This window comes from Pleurodeles waltl, chromosome 4_1, assembly GCF_031143425.1.
Source record: "Pleurodeles waltl isolate 20211129_DDA chromosome 4_1, aPleWal1.hap1.20221129, whole genome shotgun sequence".
Taxonomy (NCBI): Eukaryota; Metazoa; Chordata; class Amphibia; order Caudata; family Salamandridae; genus Pleurodeles; species Pleurodeles waltl.
Genome location: NC_090442.1, coordinates 999,851,066 through 999,872,737, shown reverse-complemented (window position 1 = coordinate 999,872,737; position 21,672 = coordinate 999,851,066). Strand labels below are relative to the sequence as shown.

At 46.6% G+C, this 21,672-nt stretch overlaps 1 protein-coding gene across 1 annotated transcript in view; it reads left to right on the top strand.

The window, feature by feature from the left end:
* PIK3CG (phosphatidylinositol-4,5-bisphosphate 3-kinase catalytic subunit gamma) overlaps window positions 1–21,672 on the top strand; it is a 271,650-nt gene that overhangs the window by 217,757 nt on the left and 32,221 nt on the right. The window contains exon 8 of the mRNA XM_069229845.1: window positions 16,583–16,713. Coding sequence (XP_069085946.1) covers window positions 16,583–16,713 — 131 coding nt within the window. The remainder of the gene's footprint in view (window positions 1–16,582; window positions 16,714–21,672) is intronic.

The following is a 21,672-nucleotide window of genomic DNA, read 5'->3' as shown; positions in this document are numbered from 1 at the left end:
AGTGAAATGACACAGTAAGTTTAGCAAGAAATCCTTTATTTTCTTCTAGAAGTGCATGGAGAACCTGCACTTCCTCTGCACCATCAGCTGTCAACCACCCTTTCTCCCTTGTGCACTCTTACCTCAGCACCGGCTGCGTTCTACATTTCATGCGAGGAAAGAGCGCGGATACCACATACCTTCCCCCACTAAAAAAAACAAAAAGCAAGAAGGAAACAAAACACATTAATTGCAAAACCATACATCCAACAATAGATTCACAAGCTTTTTGTTAAGGGGACAAATAAAACAAAACTATTAACCATGTCAGCTTGGTTAAAGTCCTTCATCCACTCTAGGCTTCTTTTCACTCTCCTAGATAACCTATCATTCACAAGCTTTCCCCGTTCCAAGATTCATTTCATATTTATATCTACCACACTCTTAACCAACCCCTGGCACCAGCAGGCACCCAGGTAATTTAAATTTTTTATTTCATATTCCACACATTACCGTCTGACAATTCAGCCACAGATCTCCTAATTCTCTTTACTTACTTGCAAAGGACCCGAAAACTGCAAGATCCCCTTTCTCACAAAATGTCCCAACTTGACCCTACATCAATCTCATTGCTGCAAATCATGTTGAACAGACGATTTACACTTCACACCCACTTCACCCTCAGCTTTTCTGCAGTTACGTTTCTCCATCCATCCTGGCCCTAATGCATAACAAAACTTTCTTCCTCTCATTAATTTGTATGGTGTATCACCCGTGATACTGTTAGGTGTGGTTCTGTAAGCCGACACTAGTTTCTTCACAGCCCTTCTCCGTTCACCATCTTCATCAAGTGCTAACTGCAAACCTTCCTTCAATATCTTGTTCCATCTCTCCCCCCACAGCATTTCCCTGACGGTAATAAATAGACATCCTTGTGTGATGTATTTTGAGTTTTTGCAAAAACAGTGTCATCTCCTTGACACCAAATGTACCACGTTATGTGTAACAATTTCCATCAGGACACCTTCCCTATCAAAACCCTCCTCTAAAACCTCAATAATACTATTGGTCTCAATTTGTTTTACAAACATAACTTCTGGCCAATGTGAAAGTGAGTCAATAGCAATCAATTGAAATATAGCTCCTGAGCCCAGTATAGCAAAAGGCCCCATAATATTTAAAGCAACTTTTTCCCAGGGCCCGCCACTCTTAATAACTTGAAAGGGATATGACATTACCTATTGCGACTTATCACTCCAGGCAAAACTCACACACTATCATACCATGCCCTCTGCATCGCAGTCCAGACGCAGTCACCAAAAATCCTTCTTGATGCTTCTTTTAATTGTACTCATCACAATGTGCCCTTCATATGCATACCTTAAAACCTCTTCCCTAAGTTTTGAGGGCACCACCAACTCATCGCTTCTCCTGAGAATCCCATCATAACTCATCTTTAATAACCTCATACGGCTTCAACTCATCCTCCAAATTTCTCTTGTATGGCGTATTCTTGCTTCAGAAACCGCATCAGTTTTTCTGGAACTCTATTGGAACTAGTTTCCACTTCTCAAGTTTCCTGAGCTTTGCATGAGTGGGTTCGAATCGACACAGTGAGTTTAGCAAACAAAAAGTTATTTTCTTTTAGTAGTGCACAGAGAACCAGCACCTCCTCTGCACCGTCAGCCACCAGTGTTTTGTCCTCCCTCGCAAATGCGCCTCAGCTTCTGCCACATTCCATGCAAGGCGAGAGCGTGGCTGCCACAGCAAGGACTCAAGCATTTGCCAGATTTACTGTCTGAGTTCCCAAACTATGGCCCTCATTTCAACCCTGGCGGTCAGTGTTAAAGCAGCGGTAATACCGCCAACAGGCCGGCGGAAAAATTGTTTTAATCACGACCATGGCGGAAACCGCCAACATATACAGCCGCTTTAACACTCCGACTGCCATGGCGGTAGAAACAAACACCGCAGCGGTAACCACCAACAGACAGGTGGAACACAAGGTTCTGCCCACTGTATTACAACACGCATATCCGCCACCTTTTCCGGGGCGGAACCAACGCTATCAAAAGCACGGCAGAAACAGTACACAGAAGGGAAACCACTCACCTCTCGACACCCACCGAGGAACCAGGATGCCATGGAGCCCGAACTACATGTCCTGCCCATGCTGGTCTTCCTCCTTCTGTATCAGGAGCAGGACAGACGCCGTCGACGACCACAGTGAGTACTGCACCTACAACACAGGGCAGGGTGGGAGGGAAAAGAGAGTGACACACACACGCAACACGCAATGCCCCCACCCCCAACCTCACCCACAACACCATACACACAAATACATGCAGCAACATTACATCTACACCCTCTCACCCCCTGGAAGAACGCAAGGACAAAAGGAAATGTTTGTAACGAGTGTAATCAATAAAAATCAGATATGTACACCAACTACACAATTCCGGATAGTGTTCCAATCATTGTCCGTGGACCACTGATCCCAAAATGCATGGGCGAAGCCCACACAAGATACCTGACTCGAAATGGAGAGAACACTGCAGGGGCATCAGATCGAAATGAAACAGGCACCTCAGGGGAGGGCGAGGGGGGGCACCTCAACCAGATGAACGCACGACGCCACTGCTGCACAAAGGGGCTCCATGCCCACTGCTGTATCCTGGGGAGTGCAAAGCCACAGTCTCTCAAGTCTATCCAGTGGGTGGTTTGCCCACTGCTCTATCATGGGCGGTGCAAAGCTACAGTCTCTCAAGTCTCTTCAGTGGGTGGTTTGCTCCTGGGGAGTGCAAAGCCACAGTCTCTCAAGTCTTTCCTGTGGGTGGTTTGCCCACTGCTCTATCCTGGGGAGTGTAAAGCCACAGTCTCTCAAGTCTTTCCAGTGGGTGGTTTGCCCACTGCTCTATCCTGGGGAGTGCAAAGCCACAGTCTCTCAAGTGGATGCTTTTCTCCACTGGTTCTGGATGGGGCTTTGTGCCAAGAGTGCTTCATCCTGCCAAGGACTGACATAGTGGATGTGAATCTCCACTGGTTCTGGAGGGGGCTTTGTGCCCAGAGTGTTTCATCCTGCCAAGGATTGAGGTAGTGGATGTGAATCTCCACTGGTTCTGGAGGGGCTTTGTGCCCAGAGTGCTTCCTCCTGCCAAGGACTGAGGTAGTGGATGTGAATCTCCACTGGTTCTGGAGAGGGCTTTGTGCCCAGAGTGCTTCACATGCAGTGTGGCTGGTCCCATTACCTCACATGGGTGTGTGTGCCACAAGATTGCCTAGGAACAGGTAGCATGATACGCCATGGAGGCAGAGACATACCCCACCCTGCTGCGGCTTCGCATGCAGGTGCAAACAGTGATGAGAGTCATGCCTCATGGAAGCTGGGCAGGGTCCAGGAAGTTTCCTCCCGCCTCGGACGGCTGCCCACTGGGGATGATAGCCATGTCAGCTGTGGTGGCACTGTCTGAGCACGTCGCGGGCTGGTGGCGGTGCTTGCAGCGGTGTCCGTGGCGGAGGTGCTGAAGGTGGTGCATGTGTCAGCACCATTTGAGGAACACATCAGGATGTCTCCTGCAGCCTCGGACGGCTGCCCACTGGGGATGATGCTGGAGACTGTTGCTGAGGCAGCAGACGTGCAGGTGGCGGTGCTGCTGGTGGTGCAGGTGGCGGTGTCCACCGCCGTACAGGTTGGTGTAGTGGTTGACAGAAGGGGAGACTCTAGTCCCTCAGTCGGAGCTACCAAGCCCTATCCTGACCTGCTCTTCGGCTTTTGTCCCTTCCCCACCTTTGATGTTGCCTCTGGTGTCTTGCCACTGTCCCCTTTTGCTTTTGAGGCACCCTTGCTTGCTGGTAGGTGTGGCTTCTCCCTCCGGGATGCGGGCACCTTCTTCACATTGGCAGGTGGCGGAATGTCCTTGGCCTCGCTAGGTGGCACACTGGCAGCCCCGATGGGTGGCGCAGTCGATGAGACCGCAGTTGCTGGCACCACTGTGCCTGGGGATTTGGTGGCTGAGGTGCTGGGCTGGGACCTGGAAAGCCTGGCCCTAAGGGAAGGACGGGGGGGAGGTGTAGGGAAGAGGTCAAAGTTAGCGAGGAAAAGTTTTTTAGACACACTGGGAAGGGAAGATGAAGGGGGTTTGGGAGTGGAGGAAGAGGTAGTGGTTGTAGGAGGTGTACGTTTGCTGAATTTGGGTAAAGGTGTATGGGCCGGAGGCTGTTGTGAGGTGGATTGCTGTTGGTTGGGTGTGTGCCTGCATTTGTGTACTTTGGGAGGAGGGCTCACAGACACACTGGGAGAGGACAGTAGGGATGTGTGAATGGTAGTGGGGTGGCGATTGCACGTGAGCGGTGGGTGGTGATGGGCGTGCTGGTGATGGAGGTAATGGCTGAGGATGTAGTGCATGCAGGTGTGAGTGGAGATGAGACTGGGAGGGAGGAGGAGGACGTGGAGGAGGGGGACGCAGTGGATGTTGCTGTGTCTGCATGGGGATGGTGCTTGTGTGAGTGCCTGTGGGATGTGTGGTGCTTATGTGTGCCATGTCCACTCTTGTGTGTTGATGAGTGTGCATGCTGGTCTGATGGTGTGCTTGGGATAGGCTGACGTACAGGGTATTGGGTCTGTGTGGAGGAAGTTGTAGGGGGGAGGCTGGACACAGGGACAATGGCTGCCATCAGTGCTGAGGCCAGAGCCTGAAATGCTCTCTCTTGGGCCACCTGCCCAGAATGAATGCCCTCCAGGTATGCATTTGTTTGTTGCAAATGCCTCTCAACACCCTGGATGGCATTCAAAATAGTAGATTGCCCAACAGTGAGGGATCTCAGGAGGTCAATAGCCTCCTCACTGAGGGCAGCAGGGCTGACAGGGGCAGGGGCTGAGGTGCCTGGGGCAAAGGAGATGCCCACCCTCCTGGGTGAGCGGGCATGAGACACACGCTGAGGGGCTGCTGGGAGGGCGGTGCTGGTAAGGGGGGTGGCGGCTGTACCTGTTGATGCGGTGGGCACAGAGGTGCCCGCCACCGCAAAGGAGCTCCCATCAGAGGAGGAGTCGCTGGTGTATGCTCCTGTCCCTGTCGTGGAGCTCCCCTCGCCCTCCGTCCCACTGGTGGCTTCAGACTCCGTTACTTCACCCTCCAGGGCCATGTGGGATGCAGCTCCCTCCTGCTCCAGTGCCACTGCTCCTCCGCCAGATGATGCTAATGCACACAAGAACAGGGTGACAAAACAAAAAGGGGGGGAAAGATAGAAGAAACACATGTTCAGTACATGCAACACCACTACTGTTGGCGGACACAACACACAGGGAGCAGCCCTGTGCACTAAGCCATGCACTAACAGTTCTTAGGATAATCACATGCCCATGGGGGACGATGCCTAAGCCCAATTGCTGCACACCTGGAACCCACAGGAGCCTGACTAGGTGTAGATGGCTATTACCACTAGTGTGGTTGGGGTGCCACAGAGCCTGCCTAACAAGGGACCTACCCTACCAAGTTCGTCCTGGCCTAGGGGAACCCACAGCCCACTTCCCCCAGCCAGACACCTCGTAAAGCGTGCAGACTCAGCTGAATGAGAGTGTACTCACCCCCTTGTGGCTGCTGTGATGCCCTCAAGTGCCCATACAACTCTGGATAGGCCACCGCCAGGATCCGGTACATCAGGGGGGTCATGGTGCGAAGGGCACCCCTTCCACGTTGGGAGGCCACCCCCAGCTGGGCCTCCGCCGTCTTCTTGCTCCAGTGGCGCAGGTCCTCCCATCTTTTCCGGGAGTGGGTGCTCCGTCTATGGTAGACCCCCAGGGTCCGGATGTCCTTGGCAATGGCATGCCAAATACCCTTCTTCTGGTGGGCACTGACCTAGAGGAAAAGTGAAGTTAGAATGGATGTTACTATCCCGTACATTTAATCTCACGCATTGCCTAAACACCTCCCACCCTGGGCCAGACATACATACACACACACTATCCTGACATGCTGGCCTGTCCCCCACCCCACCCTCTTCCATCCACGACACTCCATACAATCATGTGCCATCCACCATGCTCACAGTGTACTCACCTGTTTGTCTGGAGGACCGTACAGTTGCGTGTACTGGGGGAGGACCCCATCCACCAGTTTGTCCAACTCCTCCGAAGTGAAGGCAGTGGCCCTTTCCCCAGACACTGTAGCCATCGTTGCTTCCAGATACAGGTCACAGCAGCACTTGCAGTGTAGGTCCTCTCCTGTCGAAGGTCAGGTATCAAGTGAGGGAACAGTTAGAAAATGGCGGCCGCGGCGGTGCGTACCGTCACCGCCGGCATACATCGCCATTGGCTCCTGGGACCCATAGGGCCCAATGTTAACCAATGCTGAATTGCGCCGCGGTGTTCAACCGCCTACCGCGACGGTGTACAACGCCAGTGCAATTACCTCATTTCCCCTTGTCCCACCTTACAGGTCAGGCAGCCGCCATTTCAGGGGGCCACATGGCAGGCAAGAAAACTGTGTCACACCTATTTAGGCCAGGAATATGGACAGATAAAGGCACATTGCGATTTTCTAACATTTTTGGAAAAAACACATTGTGGTACCTAAGTTTTGGATGACCCTCTGCTCACTGTTCTCATCCATAGGGCACGTCTGCTGGGGCATGTGATGAGATGGCGGTAGCCTCCGGTGTACAGACCCATGGTGGACCTGTCGACAATGGAAGAGAGACACATCATTATCACTTACAGACTTGATTGTGCAACAATCTAGGAACTGTGTGCCCAGTTGGAGCCAGACCTGATGTCAGCTATCCGCCAACCCACAGGAATCCCCCCTCTAGTGCAGGTTCTGTTTGTACTCCATTTCCTGGGCAGTGGGTCTTTTCAAACAACAGTGGCCATGGCATCAGGGATGTCCTAGCCAATGTTCTCTAAAGTGTTGTCCAGAGTGTTGTCTGCCCTGCTGAAACACATGCCCAGCTACATCGTTTTCCCTCAAGCGGAGGATTTGCCAACAGTGAAAGGTGACTTCTATGCCCTGGGACATATCCCCAACATCATTGGTGCCATTGATGGTACACATGTGGCATTTGCCCCCACCCCCCCTCACCCCCGCAGGAATGAACAGGTGTACAAAAACCACAAAAGCTACCATTAAATGAATGTGCAGATGGTGTGTTTGGCAGACCAGTACATCTCCCAAGTGAATGCCAAGTATCCTGGCTCAGTGAATGACGCTTACATTTTGAGGAATAGGAGCATCCCTTATGTGATGGGGCAACTCCAGAGGCACCGTGTGTGGCTAATAGGTGAGCCCAAAGTCCCCACACAGTTTCATTTGGGGTCTGGGTATGGGAGATTCCCTAATGTTTGGAGGATGTCTAACAGTTGTCCCTCGATATTTGCAGGTGACTCTGGTTACCCCAACCTGTCATGGCTACTGACCCCAGTGAGGAATCCCTAGACAAGGGCAGAGGAACGCTACAATGAGGCATATGGTCGAACTAGGAGGATAACGAACGCACCTTCGGCCTCCTGAAGGCCAGATTCCGGTGCATCCATCTTACAGGTGGATCCCTATACTACTCACTGAAGAAGGTGTGCCAGATAATCGTGGCCTGCTGTATGTTGCACAACCTGGCTTTGCGATGCCAGGTGCCTTTTCTGCAGGAGGATGGGCCTGATGGTGGTCTTGTGGCAGCTGTGGAGCCCGTGGACATTGAAGAAGAGGAGGCAGAAGAAGAAGTTGTAGACAACCGAAACAACATCATGCAATACTTCCAGTGAGACACAGGTAAGAAGATGGAACTGCTTCCCACATCTCATACTATTGTTGGAGCTAGCATAAGTCTGCCTTTTTCACTCTGTGTATGGACCCTGACTTGTTACTTTGCCTTTCCATTTCACAGATCTGGGTCACTATCTGTGCCCTCTGCTATGTTTACTGCTGGCCTACAGCTGTGTAACATTGGGATGTGAACAAGTACATTGACATTGCTATATTCCAGAGGTTTTGCAATTACACATTTGTGAAAGCACAGACTGACTCCAGATTGTTTTGTGATTCAAGGGTGTTTATTTCTGTGCAAATAAGTGGAGGGGCTTGTGACATGGGCTGAGGTGATGGTGGAGGAATGTCCATAGCAGAGTCCAGTCTATTTGCATCACAGGTGCATTGTCCAATGGGGAATAGGAAGTGGAGCAATGGCAGTTTAAGGTGGGCAGGGTGACAAAGTGGGACAGAAGGGTGACATTCAGGGGGGGTCTTATTTCCTGGCGGGGGTCTTGGCAATGTTCTCTGTCTTGTTCCTGGATTTCAGGGACCGTTTGCGGGCTGGTTCTCCTCCTGCAGGGGGTGGGGTGCTGGTGGCCTGTTGGTCCTGTGGCGGGTCCTCCTGTCCACTAGCGCCGGCAGAGGTGGAGGGCTGTTCATCGTCCAGGCTAGTGTCAGGGGCCCGTTGGTGTGCCACTATGTCCCTCATGGTGTTGACAAGGTCTGCCAGCACCCCTGCAATGGTGACCAGGGTGGTGTTAATGGACTTCAAGTCCTCCCTGATCCCCAGGTAGTGATCCTGATGCAGCTGCTGGGTCTCCTGAAACTTGGCCAGTACCGTGCCCATGGTCTCCTGGGAATGGTGGTATGCTCCCAAGATGTTGGAGAGTGCCTGGTGGAGTGTCGGTTCCCTGGGCCTGTCCTCCCCCTGTCGCACAGCAGTCCTCCCAGTTTCCCTGTTATCCTGTGCCCCTGTCCCCTGATCTGTGTGCCCACTGCCACTTACCCCAGGTCCCTGATTTTCTTGGGTTGGTGGGTTTGCCTGGGGTCCCTGTAGTGGTGCACACACTGCTGATTGACATGTCCTGGGGACAGAGGGATGGGCCCGCTGGGTGGGTGCTGTGCTGGTGTTTCCTGAGGGGGGAGGCTCTGTGGTGGTTTGGGACTGTATCAGGGGAACCGACTCTCCCGAGATCCCTGATGGACCGGGCTGGTCATCTTGATACAGGCGTGCAGAGCTGCTGTCATCACTGTGGGCCTCCTCTGTGGGGGGACTGGATATGTCTGGCACCTCCTGTCCGGTGACGTTGGGTATGGGTCCTGTTGGGGTGTAAATGCATAATCTTAGTATCTATGTGTGCCATCTTGTGCAATGGGTGAGTTAACCTCTACTCCTGTGCTTGCATTATTGCCGTGGCCCTTGTGTGATTGGTGATTTTGGGGCATGAGTGAGTCTCTACTGGACATGCTTTGGTGAGGGGTGTCCATGCATTGGTGTTACATGCAGGGCTTGGCTTTGGGATGTGTGGGTTGTGGTAGTGGGGTATCTGTGGGGTATTGGGGTGATGGGTGTGAGGGTGAGGGTGGGAGTATGTGATGCATGCAGGTAGGGTGGGGGGGGGGATTTAGTAGTAAAGATTTGCCTTACCAGAGTCCAGTCCTCCTGCTACTCCTGCAAGGCCCTCAGGATGGATGATCGCCAAGACTTGCTCCTCCCATGTTGTTGTGGGGAAGGAGGTGGGGGTCCACCGCCAGTCCTCTGTACAGCAATCTGGTGTCTGGATACCATGGAACGTACCTTCCACCGTAGGTCATTCCGCCTCTTTCTGATGTCATCCCGTGTTCTTGGATGCTGTGCCACTGCGTTGACCCTGTCGACGATGCTCCGCCATAGCTCCATCTTCCTAGCAATGGATGTCTGCTGCACCTGTGATCCGAATAGCTGTGGCTCTACCCGGATGATTTCCTCCACCATGACCCTGAGCTCCTCCTCTGAAAACCTGGGGTGTCTTTGAGGTGCGATGATGTGGTGTGGGTGATGTGTGAGGTGCTGTCTGTTGTGATGTGTGAGGGGATGTGTTGGTGTGTGTTGTTTGAGGTGCGTGGATGTTGTATAAGTGATGGTGTTGTGTGTCTGTGGATGCTGGTGTTGTGTTAGCTAATCTCTCTCTCTGGCCTTCTTTCAAATTTTTGGTTGTAAGGGTTTGTGGGTGATGTGGGTGTATGCTTTATATTGGATTGGGTGTGTGGGTGTGGTGTGTGTATGTGTATCAGGTGTGTGTATTTTGATTGTCCAATGTGGTTGTGTTTTGTAAATGTGTGTGTATTTTGAGCGCAGCGGTGTGTACCGCCAATGGATTACCGCGGTTGAAAGACCGCCGCGTAGATTGGTGGGTCGTGATAGTGTGGGCGTATTCTTGTTGGCGTGACGGTGTGGGTTTTGCTATCACCAGTTTATCACTGACCTTTGGTGTGGTGGAGTTGTGTGGGTGTCTGTATTGTGGCGGATTCCGAGCTGTGAGTTGTAATACCTGTAGCGGAATATCACCGCCACAACGGTATGTTGGCGGTCTTCTGCGCGGCGGAAAGCGGGATTTACCGCCAGGGTTGTAATGAGGGCCTATGTGTTTTGGAGGTGCAACGAAATGTGATTTCTACCAGGGCATGGTCAGAGTGATTAAGTGTATGGTAGCATCATGAACCTCCATCTTTAGCTTGCTATTAGCGAATATATAATTGATTCTCGGAAATGGAGTGCACATGGGAGAAGAATGTATTATCTCTATGGTTGGTGTTCAGCTCTCTCCATTGATCATCAAAGCTTAATTCCCCTACTGCCTTTTTGAGTTTCATAGAGGGGGTGAGTAGTTTGGCAGCCAGATCTATCATTCTCTGATTCACACAAATTTAAGTCCCCTTTCATCATTATATCCCTTTTAGCAAATCCTGTCAGGGTATTTAAAGGCAATTGGGAAATTGGTTTGTCCTGCGTTTGGAGCATAAACGGTTGCAATTTTGAGCTGTCGGTTTTGGATTATACCCAACACCAGGAGATAACTGCCTCTTTATCTTTATTGCTGTTTTAAGGTGTGAAGACTAGTGATGTGTGAAAAAATGGCTACAGCATTATGCTTTGCCTAGGCTGATGATTGAAAGAGAAGATGGTAGTATTTATGTTTGAGTGTGGCTCTGTTGTGGCATGTAAGATGCATTTTCTCTAGTGTTAATATGTTGTATTTTTCTTCTCATAGGGAGCACTATAACCTAACCAATTTGTTCACTGAGTTTCAGCTCTTAGGATTTAGATGTATTATCTTTACCATTTTGTGCATTTAGGTTTACATGTGCAGATGTATTTGCCCAGAAAACCTAATTAATCTTATCCATAGGCCACTTTCTGTGTAATAATTACTAGGCAATAGGACAGATGTAACCTTCTGGGTTTGGGTTTGCCTCCCCTTCCACCTTATATTCTCAGAGCATAAGAACTAAACATGGCTTAACCTTCATGGGTACATGTAACAAATAGTGTGGAGTACACCATCCACAACTAATGCAAGTTCTTTCCCCATTGAGAGACTCAATTGAGAGACTCATTGAGAGACTTGCTTTTGAACCAATCATTTTGGACCTCCAATATGTTGGATATATTGTGGGTCCTTGGAGCTCCCTGGCGGCCAAGTTCCTCTATCTGATAATGTGTTGTTAAGAACTAGGCACTAGAGGAAAATCTGTCCTCTTCAGAGGATGTGACCTTTAAATATAAGGTATATAAATATAAACTATGCCCCCGATACCCTCCTCCATGCAATTTCTGATCACAAGAGGCATCACGGATTAATTATATTTGAAGATTTTTTTGTGGACTTACCTTGTTGCTACTTGCTTGTCTTCACTTCTCTTGTGGGCATTGGGCTTTCGGGGTAGTCCATGGTATCAGTGTGTTGCTTCTCACTGAGCACGATTCTAAGGCACCAGAGTTGCTGCTTGTGTCTTGCTAATCATCATTGAACTTGATATCCACAATTTGTGCAGTTTCATATTTTGTATGTGAAATGGTGCTCCTTGTTTTTTAAGTTAAAGCAAATGCCAAATGGTTCCACTCATTGGTAGTGGATTTAGTCTTGTTTGAATTTCCTACGGATAAGGTGGAATTGTTGTCTTTTCATCAATGTTGTGGGGCAATGTTTTGGTAGAAGGAGCATTTGTAGGGTATGCTGGTGACTGTCTATATATTGTATACTGCATGCAGTAGCCCTTATTTTTCTTTAATCTGTGGAATTTCATCGCTATGTCTCTCAGTCTTCTAAATTCTTCTGTTTTTAATTTTGAGTCCAACTCTATCTCCTCTTTACAAAGATGTTTTAGGTGTTTCCTCTTCTTTGAGCTCTACAAACATTCCATCCAGGAAAACTTCTCAATCATTATCTTCAGCTCCCTTTTGCAGGTCCCTTATGTATATTATTCCAGCATGCCCGGTTATCAATGTACACATGTTTGAAAATCACAGCTTCAATCTGCATTTGCAGAATTTCGATTTGCGTTGTGAGCAAGTTATCTGTAGTTTCTATGTTCTCCATCTTTGCTTCTATGTCTAGGACACTTGAGGCCTCTAAGTGTATATCTGTCCTTAGAGTGCTTATTTTGGTGCTTAGCTCAGCATTTAGATCAGAGAGTCGTTTCATAAGGTTGGGTTTAATTTCCTCTCTCAATTTCGGTTTGAATGCTTGTGATCTAGATAAGAGATCAGCTTTAGCGAACGCCATGTTGTCCTTGAGGGGAGGGTTGAGTTGCTTTATCTCCACATAGTGAGCGTCCATGTTGCCTTCTATCCCAGAGATCTTTTTCTGTGCTTGCCTCTTAGAAAGCATGTGAATTACCCAATTCCAAGAAATATGTATATACAATTGGGTCTATGCTGAGCGAAAGCCAGTTGTTTTGTGGTTTACATAATATAAAATGACTGTCTGAGATATTTTACCCTTTAAGCTGCTGTCCACCCAGAATGAGGTCAGGCCTTCCACTTCAGTTTTCTTTCTTCGGCCCTCCACTTCACTTTATATGCCCCTAATTACAGTCAAGAATTGCGACATCACCCATTAGAGGCTGTAGATTACGCACCACTCACTGGCTTTGTGTGCATTCCGGCTCCAGATGTTTTCCTGAGAGAGTCTCTCTTTTCTTCTTTTGGCCTCCTGTTTCCAGCCTAAGAATCCTCCTGCTGCATCTTGTCATCTTCCACATCAGGGCCTTGTGAGCTCAGCATATGGCCCTGTGCAAATGCCCTCTCCTTGCTCTCGGCTTCCACCACTATTCCTATTATAGCTGTGGGCACCGGTGGGTTCGCAAACAGGCCTTGATCACTGCCAACCTGTCTTTCCCTGTGACGGTTGGCCTCCAGTGCGCACAACTTCTCCCTACTAAGGATGCACCTGTCAGTTGCTGCAGTCAGCAGCTCTGCACTATTCCCAGATGCTCAAGGTTGTTTGTTAATCTGCATAAGAGCCCAGGAGCCTTGCAGTCGGTCACTGTGACATCATAGTCATTTCCCTACCCGTATTCTTTTTTAAAGTTCTCCATATAAAGATAAGATGTATGATTTAGCGCAATATGTAACAGTTGATGTCTATGTCTTCTTCCCTAATACAAGACTTTGGAACTACAATTAAAGAGTATCTTTTTCCAGAGATGGCCAGAAGACGCAATATGGAACTGATTTATGCTGCATAATATATGATCAGTCTCAGTTAGTCTACTGACCTAAAGAATGCAATGGAACTGTTCCTGACTTTTGCATTATTTTCACTAACAATGTAGGTTTCATTCAACAGCCGGTTCACACTACATTGTAACAAAGGTTATATCAAGTCTAGCTTCAATTCCTTCTTTAAGTACCCAACACAGAAAGGGGCATTCCCACACAGTCTTTGGATAACTGAAGCTATATATACTCTAGATGCACTCAGTGAGCTGGCTTGCTGACCTTTTTATGACGCTTTCACCAGCGAGAATGGACTGCTGCTTTGTTTAAACTGCTACAAAAAACTACTGCCTCATTTTTAATGCTCCACCAAAGCCACAAGACGATGCCTGGCTTCATATTCAAGCCTGCAATTATTACTTTTCCTGTATTTTGTATACAATGAGGATAGATAACATCAAAAGGACTTCTGTTTTCTTGTAGTTAAACAGTGATGGTGGACTGAGTGACCTTCATGGATCCCAGGATGTCTACAGGTTATATCAGTAGCCATTATCCTTGTGTCCCGAACAGCCAAACACAGAGGAAGGTCAGCAGAGGAGCATGTAACTGAGTATCAATAAACTACCACCATCTGATCATCACAGTCAATAAATATTTTTTTTTTACAATCAGGGTGTGTGGTAGGTCACAATGCCCTGAGGCAACACATGAACTCTTTAACCACTAGTCACTCAAAGAAGACAATGTTATTCCACTATCCAATTTCTTGTAGTTGTTCTAATATTGTATTGTTTATTTTAACAGCAGCCTGGCTTGGCAGTCATTAATATAGGCAGGTATACATTGAAAGCACACCCACAAGAAGGTAGACATTGTAATGAATCACTGAAATTGTGGGGCCCATTTCGCTGTTATGGATTGAGACTATTGTATGTTACTAGCCCTGGGATCATTATCTCATGGTACTGTCACTGCCTCGACTACAACTACATCAACAAATAGATTTTTAAATAGCATTCACAACTTCTTCAGTGCCACCAATATGCCCTACATGTACATCAACCTTTCATTAAATTAAATTCCATTTAGTGAAATGTTTTAATTATCCTTGAATTAAATCTAAGTGTAACCATAGAAATAAATCAAAATAAAGCATAAAATGAGTAATCATAACTTTATCTGAATTCTAACTTTAGACCTAAACTTTTATCCATTGTAACCCTAAATCAAATCAAATACAATAAAATAAAAATTCATTCAATTACTAACTCTAAACTAATCCTAATGTTAACCCTAGCCCTTAATTATTTAAATGTAATTTTAATGAAATTATTAAATTAATCTAGCCCTACTGTTATCTTTTGATTAATTTACATCTTTTTAAATAATTTAAACCCCCAACTCTACCTGTAATCAATGTAAGTTAAATTAAACCTAACATATACCTTAAATTCATCTACCTTTAACGATCCCCTCCCCTCTGCAGTCTTGTTTAGAATTGTCCTTGCTGAACCTGTAACATCAATGAACCATCTAGGACAGTGGTTCCCAACCTGTGGGCTGCGGACCCTCATGAGTCCGCGACACATTCCCAGTGGGTCTGCAGGCCTGGGAGGGCAGGAAGGCACTTCTCCAGCTTGGGCCTTTGCACAGAAACACGTGCGTGTTGTTATATTTCTTACTTCATTTTGTGCAGCAGTTTTAAAAGCACTGCAAAGTTCCTTCAGCTTTTTGGCAAAAATAAAAGCTTCATGCTAACTGGTGATTAATGTACCGGCTAGAAAGAGGTTGGAATTTTGTTTAGTGACAGTTTTGACTCATCTAAGGTAGCGCAAATGGTTAATATGCTTGCTGCAAAGAACGAGTATCATGAAAAGAAAAGTATTTTATGTGGGTAGCACAGTGGGTTACTGCTTTTGTCACAGAGATTCTTTTGTTACTGTATAGTTCATAAGTGACAATCGTAATCTAGCACAGTGAGCTATGAACTGCCATCAAATAGCTGCTTGCTAACTGCATGGCATGAATTAGAAAGTTTGTTTTTCCCCCAGTCTTTTATTATCCTTATGCTGCTAAAAAAGGTTTGCTTGGGTAGAAATACATTCTTATTATTAAACTCCACGCTAACCACTGTGTTATGTTTAGGATCCTGAGTTTGTGCTTCTCCACACCAAGCATTCTTAGAAAATGCCTACCAGTGTGGATGATGTGAATAATACACCTTTTAGTCCCCTGTAAAATGTTCCAACACCCTGCACTGGTATGAGAGATACTATAAAACAAATGAATTACATGTGACAGAGAGGCTATGAAGATATGAGAGGCCTTTGTGGTTTTACTCCCCTTCCCGACCACATATTTATTTATGTTTAAAAGCTTTCTCAGATCTTGTGTACCTAAAACATAAAAACAGAAATCACTTGGGGAAAGTAGAATGTGACCCAAGGATGCAGCGTTCTCAAATATAACCAAACATTGAAAAGTTAGTTGCTGAAATGCAGGACCAACCGTCCCATTAAAATGTTTTGATTTTTGCATTTTTTTCAATATAAAATAATTATATCTTTAGTAATTCGAGTATTTGTTTGGTGTGTACTTGTTTTTGTATTTTTGTGAATTACTGTTTTAATGTTTGAAATTTAAATAGTACAAATTGCTTGGGGGTCCCCAGCTTCCAGTAGTGATTCAGTGGGGGTCCTCAGGAGTCAAAAGGTTGGGAACCACTGATCTAGGACAGTGCACACTACAGGTGTCCTGCCTACATCTGCATCTTTTATACTGAGAACATGCCAGCTAGAGTAAAGTACACAATTCTCACATCCCTTAAAAAGGTTTCAGTTTTTCACACTTTAAACCATGGACAAAGGGTGATTTCTTTTAAGGAACAACTCATATCCCCATGGGATAGTAAGTAACCCAAAATAAATAAACGTTTATTGGTGTGAGGAAGACTAGGATTAGTAGCACTGGACCAATCTATGAGCTGTTGTCCTAGACAATAGATCCTATTGAAAAGCAGCCCTACCTTGTGGAAAGTACCAGAACCTGCAACCAAATGATCTAATTTGATATTAGCTTGTGCAAGCCTTTTCATAATCCTGTTTCATATAATTTCTTGATTACTCTGACTTGTAAATAATATGCACCCCTTGCTTTATAGGAATGATTGAGATAGTTAAGGATGCCACAACTATTGCCCAGATACAACAAAGCACAGTGGGCAACACCGGCGCATTCAAGGATGAAGTGCTTAACCAGTGGCTAAAAGAAAAGTGTCCAATCGACGAGAAGGTGCATGTTTACTTGATATACTTGATACTTGATAGTCCCAACATATGAGTTTATGACATTTGCTTTTGTAAATATGCATACGTAATTAGAGACCCATAGTTGCATAAAGTGCCATTTTGATTTTTTTTAAATTTATTTCCAAAACAGTTTTTATGAAGCAAAACTATGTGCTGTATTTTGCATCAGACTGCATGCATGGAAGTGAAAGTTCACATTAAGTACCCTGTAGTTACTCAAAAATGTGCATGCCCCCATTGATTAATAACAAGGAGTGTGGAATGTTTATTATCTAAAGAACAGGCCATGTTGTTTGAAGTCAAGAACAACAAATCTGTATGCTTATTTTGTACACGATCAAGTAGGGTCAATTGAATTACAGCACAAGCCCCTTAGATTCCAGTTTAGTGCACCACCATATGTTTGAAGGAATCATCGGCTGCTAAGGCAGAGTATGGATTGATATGTGTAAGCTGTTAAGAATGGTATATACAGTTCCTTAAAGCACAGCTTTTACTGTTTGGATGAGTGCTTCAAAGACATACAGTGAGCTATAAGCTCAGGTTGCATTAACAACACTGGCTCCAATATAAAAAATATGTACGCATTTGTACACTTCAACAATATGCGCCTATTAATAATGCTCCCAGAAAGCTCCTGTATTCTATGTAAATAAATGTAGAAGAACGGAAACAAGATCAGTGATTTTAATTTGAAAGCAAACAATATGCCCAAAAATATTTGCAAAGTGGAGGAAGTTTTCAGACAGTTTTGCTATACTGTTGTGCAGTTTGCTTGCTTTCAAGATACACTGTACCCCAAACTACTTGCAACTTAAAACAAATGGACAAAGGTCAGAGATAGTTGTATTTAACTATAGAGCACTTGTTACGACAACTTTAAACACTACTCTAAAGCATCATTTCATGAATTATATGTGATGCATATTGTTAGAAATGGGGTCCCTGGTTGGCAATCAGTTTGCACTCTGTCCAAGCAGGGACCCTCACTCTAGTCAGGGTAAAGGCGATACACAGCTCAGATAACCCCTGCTCCCCCCCCTTTGTAGCTTGGCACAAGCAGTCAGGCTTATCTCAGAGGCAATGTGTAAAGCATTTGCACATAACACAAAACACATACAGTAATACAGTGAAAGCTCCACAAAATGACTCCACAATAGTTTAGAAATATAGCCAATATTTATCTAAATTAAACAAGACCAAAATGACAAAAATCCAACATCTACAAGCAACTATGTGAATTTTAAAAATAAAAAGAGTCTTAATCCATACAAATCAATAGATGTGTTGTTTTAGCACAAAGTACCTGGTATGCATCAAAGATAAAGCCTCAAGGGCGACGGTGTGTCAGAAAAGCAAGCAATGCATTAATTCCTTTCTCACAAGTGAGGCTCTGCGTCGATTCTTTAGTTGCACCAAGGCTGTGCATCGATTCTTTTCTCACAAGGGAGGCCATGCTTTGTTTCTGGGTGCGCAGCCTCAGGTTTGTGCGTGGATGTTGAAGACTTTGACGCCCAGGATCCATGCATGGAAATTTCAGACACGCTGTGCAAAGGGTCCGCAGTGAGAACAGGCAGTGTGTTGTTTCTCCTGTCGCAAGGCAGGCGCTGCGTTGAATTTTCAGCCACAGCTCAGGTCATACGATGATTTTTCTGACGCGCACACAGCTGTGTGTGGATTTCCCCTGCAGGTTACCAGCTTCCACTTCTAAGAGTTCAGGGCTTGGATTTGGCACCACTTAGCAAGTCAGGACTCCTAGCAGAAGAGCCCAGGCACTGGCAGATGAAGTCTTTGATGTCCCTGAGACTTCAGAATAGGGGCGAAACTCAGTCTAAGCACTTGGGGAAAGTTCACAAGCAGGATTTCAGAAAGCAAAGTCCAGTTCTTTCTCTTCAGGCAGAAGCAGTAGCAGCAGCAGGCCAGCACAGCAAAACAACAGGCAGCATAGCAGGTCCTCCTCAAGCATCAAGCTCTTCTCATTGGCAGTGGTTCATCTTGATCCAGAAGTAATCTGAAAATCTGGGGTTTGGGGTCCACTACTTATGCTCATTTCTGCCTTTGAAGTAGGCAAACTTCAAAGGAACGTCTATGTTGTTCACAAGATCCTGCCTTGCCCAGGCCTGGCCCCAGACACACAACAGGTGGTTGGAGACTGCATGTGTAAGGACAGGCACAGCTCCTTTTAGGTGTGTCAGCTCCTCCCTCCCCACTGTAGCCCATGAGACTCATCAGGATATGCAGGCTACACCCCAGCTCCCTTTGTGTCACTGTCTAGAGGGAATTCACTGCAGCCCAACTGTCAGACTGACCCAGACGTGGAATACACAAGCAGGCAGAGTCACAGAATGGTTAAGCAAGAAAATGCCCACTTTCTAAAAGCGGCATTTTCCAACAGACAATCTAAAAACCAACTTTACCAATATATGTATTTTTACATTGTGAGTTCAGAGACCCAAAACTCTATACCTCTATCTGCTCCCCAATGGGAAACTGTACTTAAAAGACATTTAAAGGCAGTCCCCATGTTAACCTATGAGAGAGATAGGCTGTGCAATAGCAAAAACTGCATTTGGCAGAATTTGTCGCGCCAAACATTCGTCTCAGGCCGCACGCGCAGCATGGAGACGCGCTGCGCCCCCAGCCTGTTGTGCTACCTACGAGGCCCCAAATTGGGCATGGGGCCTCGTTCATTCCTAGCGCGACGCGCTTTCAGGCAGGTCTAACCCTCCCCCACTCACCTGTTCTTGTTGTCTTCTTCTTTTTCTTTCACCTTCATTGTGCCTCCCCTTATGTTTTTTCCTTCTTCCCATATTACCCCTTTCTTCCCAGCATGCTTTAGTTCCCTACTCTCTATGGCTCCTTGTCCATTATGTTCTATGTGTTTTTCCCTATCTAAGATGGTGTCCTTGCACTTCTTGTTGGTCACTTCCTTTTTTTTGGTATTTAAGGGCTGTGATTCTTTCCCTCCTTGCGCTGCAACACTTTCTGTTTGGATGGTGTCTTCGCTCCTGCTTCCTTGTGTCAGATACTGGTTCACGTCTGTTCCAGTGTTTTTCCTGTTCCTTTTTGATCTTGTATTTACTTATTCATTTTGCTCCTGTTTCAGGACATTTTCCTTTCTGGAGGCTTTTTCCCCTTTTCAGTTTTTTTTTCCCTCTGGCACTACTTCTGAAGGACACGGCCTGCCCTTGGCATTTCCATCACCTGCAGCACCATGGCTACCAGAAAGAGTCGCCCCTACCTGGGCCAAGGCCTAACATTCAGGAACAAGATCCTCGCCACTCGTTCTGCGGACTCCAGGCTAAAGTAGCGCGTAGGTCGTGACAGATTGCAGTGCCAAATACACCCAACGTCGTCTAACACCATGGATGATACAGTGGCGGCTGCTGCAGATCCTGATCAATCCCTTCTGGCAACCATTCAGCAACAGACTCAGGAACTGCAGCAATTACGCAACAAGAATGCTGCTTTACGACAGGCTTTGGCTTTCCGCAGTGCAGATGTTCCGACCGTCTCCACCTCAACTCCTTGTTACTCCGGTGAACCAACAAAACTGCGAGAGTTCCTCGATGCATTAACTGTTTACTTTGCCTTCCGACCCACACAATTCTCCCACAACAAGACAAAGGTGGGTTATCTTATCAGTGCTCTATCCGGTCCTGCCTTGGCCTGGGCAACTCCAATGGTATCATCCAATGACCTAGTATTCTCTGACTATCCAGCCTTTGTGAATCAGTTTAAACAGATGTTTAGTAATCCAGGATTGGAGGCCTCTGCTGAAGAAGCATTATGTGACATTCAACAAGGCTCTCAAGATGTCCTCCAATATATTACCCGCTTTCGACAGCTTGCGGCCGAGACAACCTGGGTGGAACGAACTCTGGTTACTCTATTCCGTAGAGGTTTAAAAGAGGAGATCAAAGATGAGTTAGTGTACTCCACCCGTGTTGAAGATCTTCGTGGTCTGATGGATCTAGCTCTTTCCATCGAATATCGTCTCCAAGAAAGACGTATGGAGAAAAGAAAAAGTAGAGGGCCTTCCCAGCCAAGTACTTCACGTGTCTTTTTGCATCGTCCGGAGGAACCTCGTCCTCCCGTCAGAGAAACCGAAGGTGAACCTATGCAGGTGGATACTACTCGTGGCCCACTTTCCGTCAGTGAGCGGAAAGAAAGACGTAAGAAAGGATTGTGCCTGTATTGTGGTGCTGCCGGTCACATGCTTCGTACCTGCCCCTTTCGTCCTCTAAGGTCATCGGGAAACGCCACGTTCCGTCCTGTGTAAGAAGGGAGGGGACGGGATCAGCTGCTATACCTTCTATCAGTTCATTCAAGAACAATGCCAAAACTTTGTTTATGCTTCCTGTGATGTTACAGTTACCTGACGGTCGTGAAGAAAGAACAATGGCCTTACTTGATTGTAGTGCTAGTGGCATTTATATGGATATGTCTTGGGCCACAACACAACAAATACCAACATGATCCAAGGAAGTCCCGGAACAAGTTCACACGGTGGATGGGTCCTTAATATTCTCAGGTTCAGTCAAAACTACCACCCTGACTCTAAGTTTACAATTTGAAAACCACCAAGAACACATCTCATTTGACCTAATATCATCTCCCAATCATACTATCATTTTAGGAATTCCGTGGTTCATGAGACATAACCCTTATGTAAATTGGGAAACCAGGACTATTTCCTTGTCCTCACAGTTTTGTCATGAAAATTGTTTTGCATCAGACACATACTGGTCACCCAAGAAGTTGATGCCTACTGAACTTACTGCAGGATGTTCTATCAATACAGTTCAAGGAGTCCCCGATCACTATCTAGAATTTCAAGATGTATTCCAAAAACCATCCAGACCTGTGTTACCCCCACATCGAGATTATGACTGTGCAATACCCCTGGAACCTGGGGCGATCATTCCCTTTGGGAGAATGT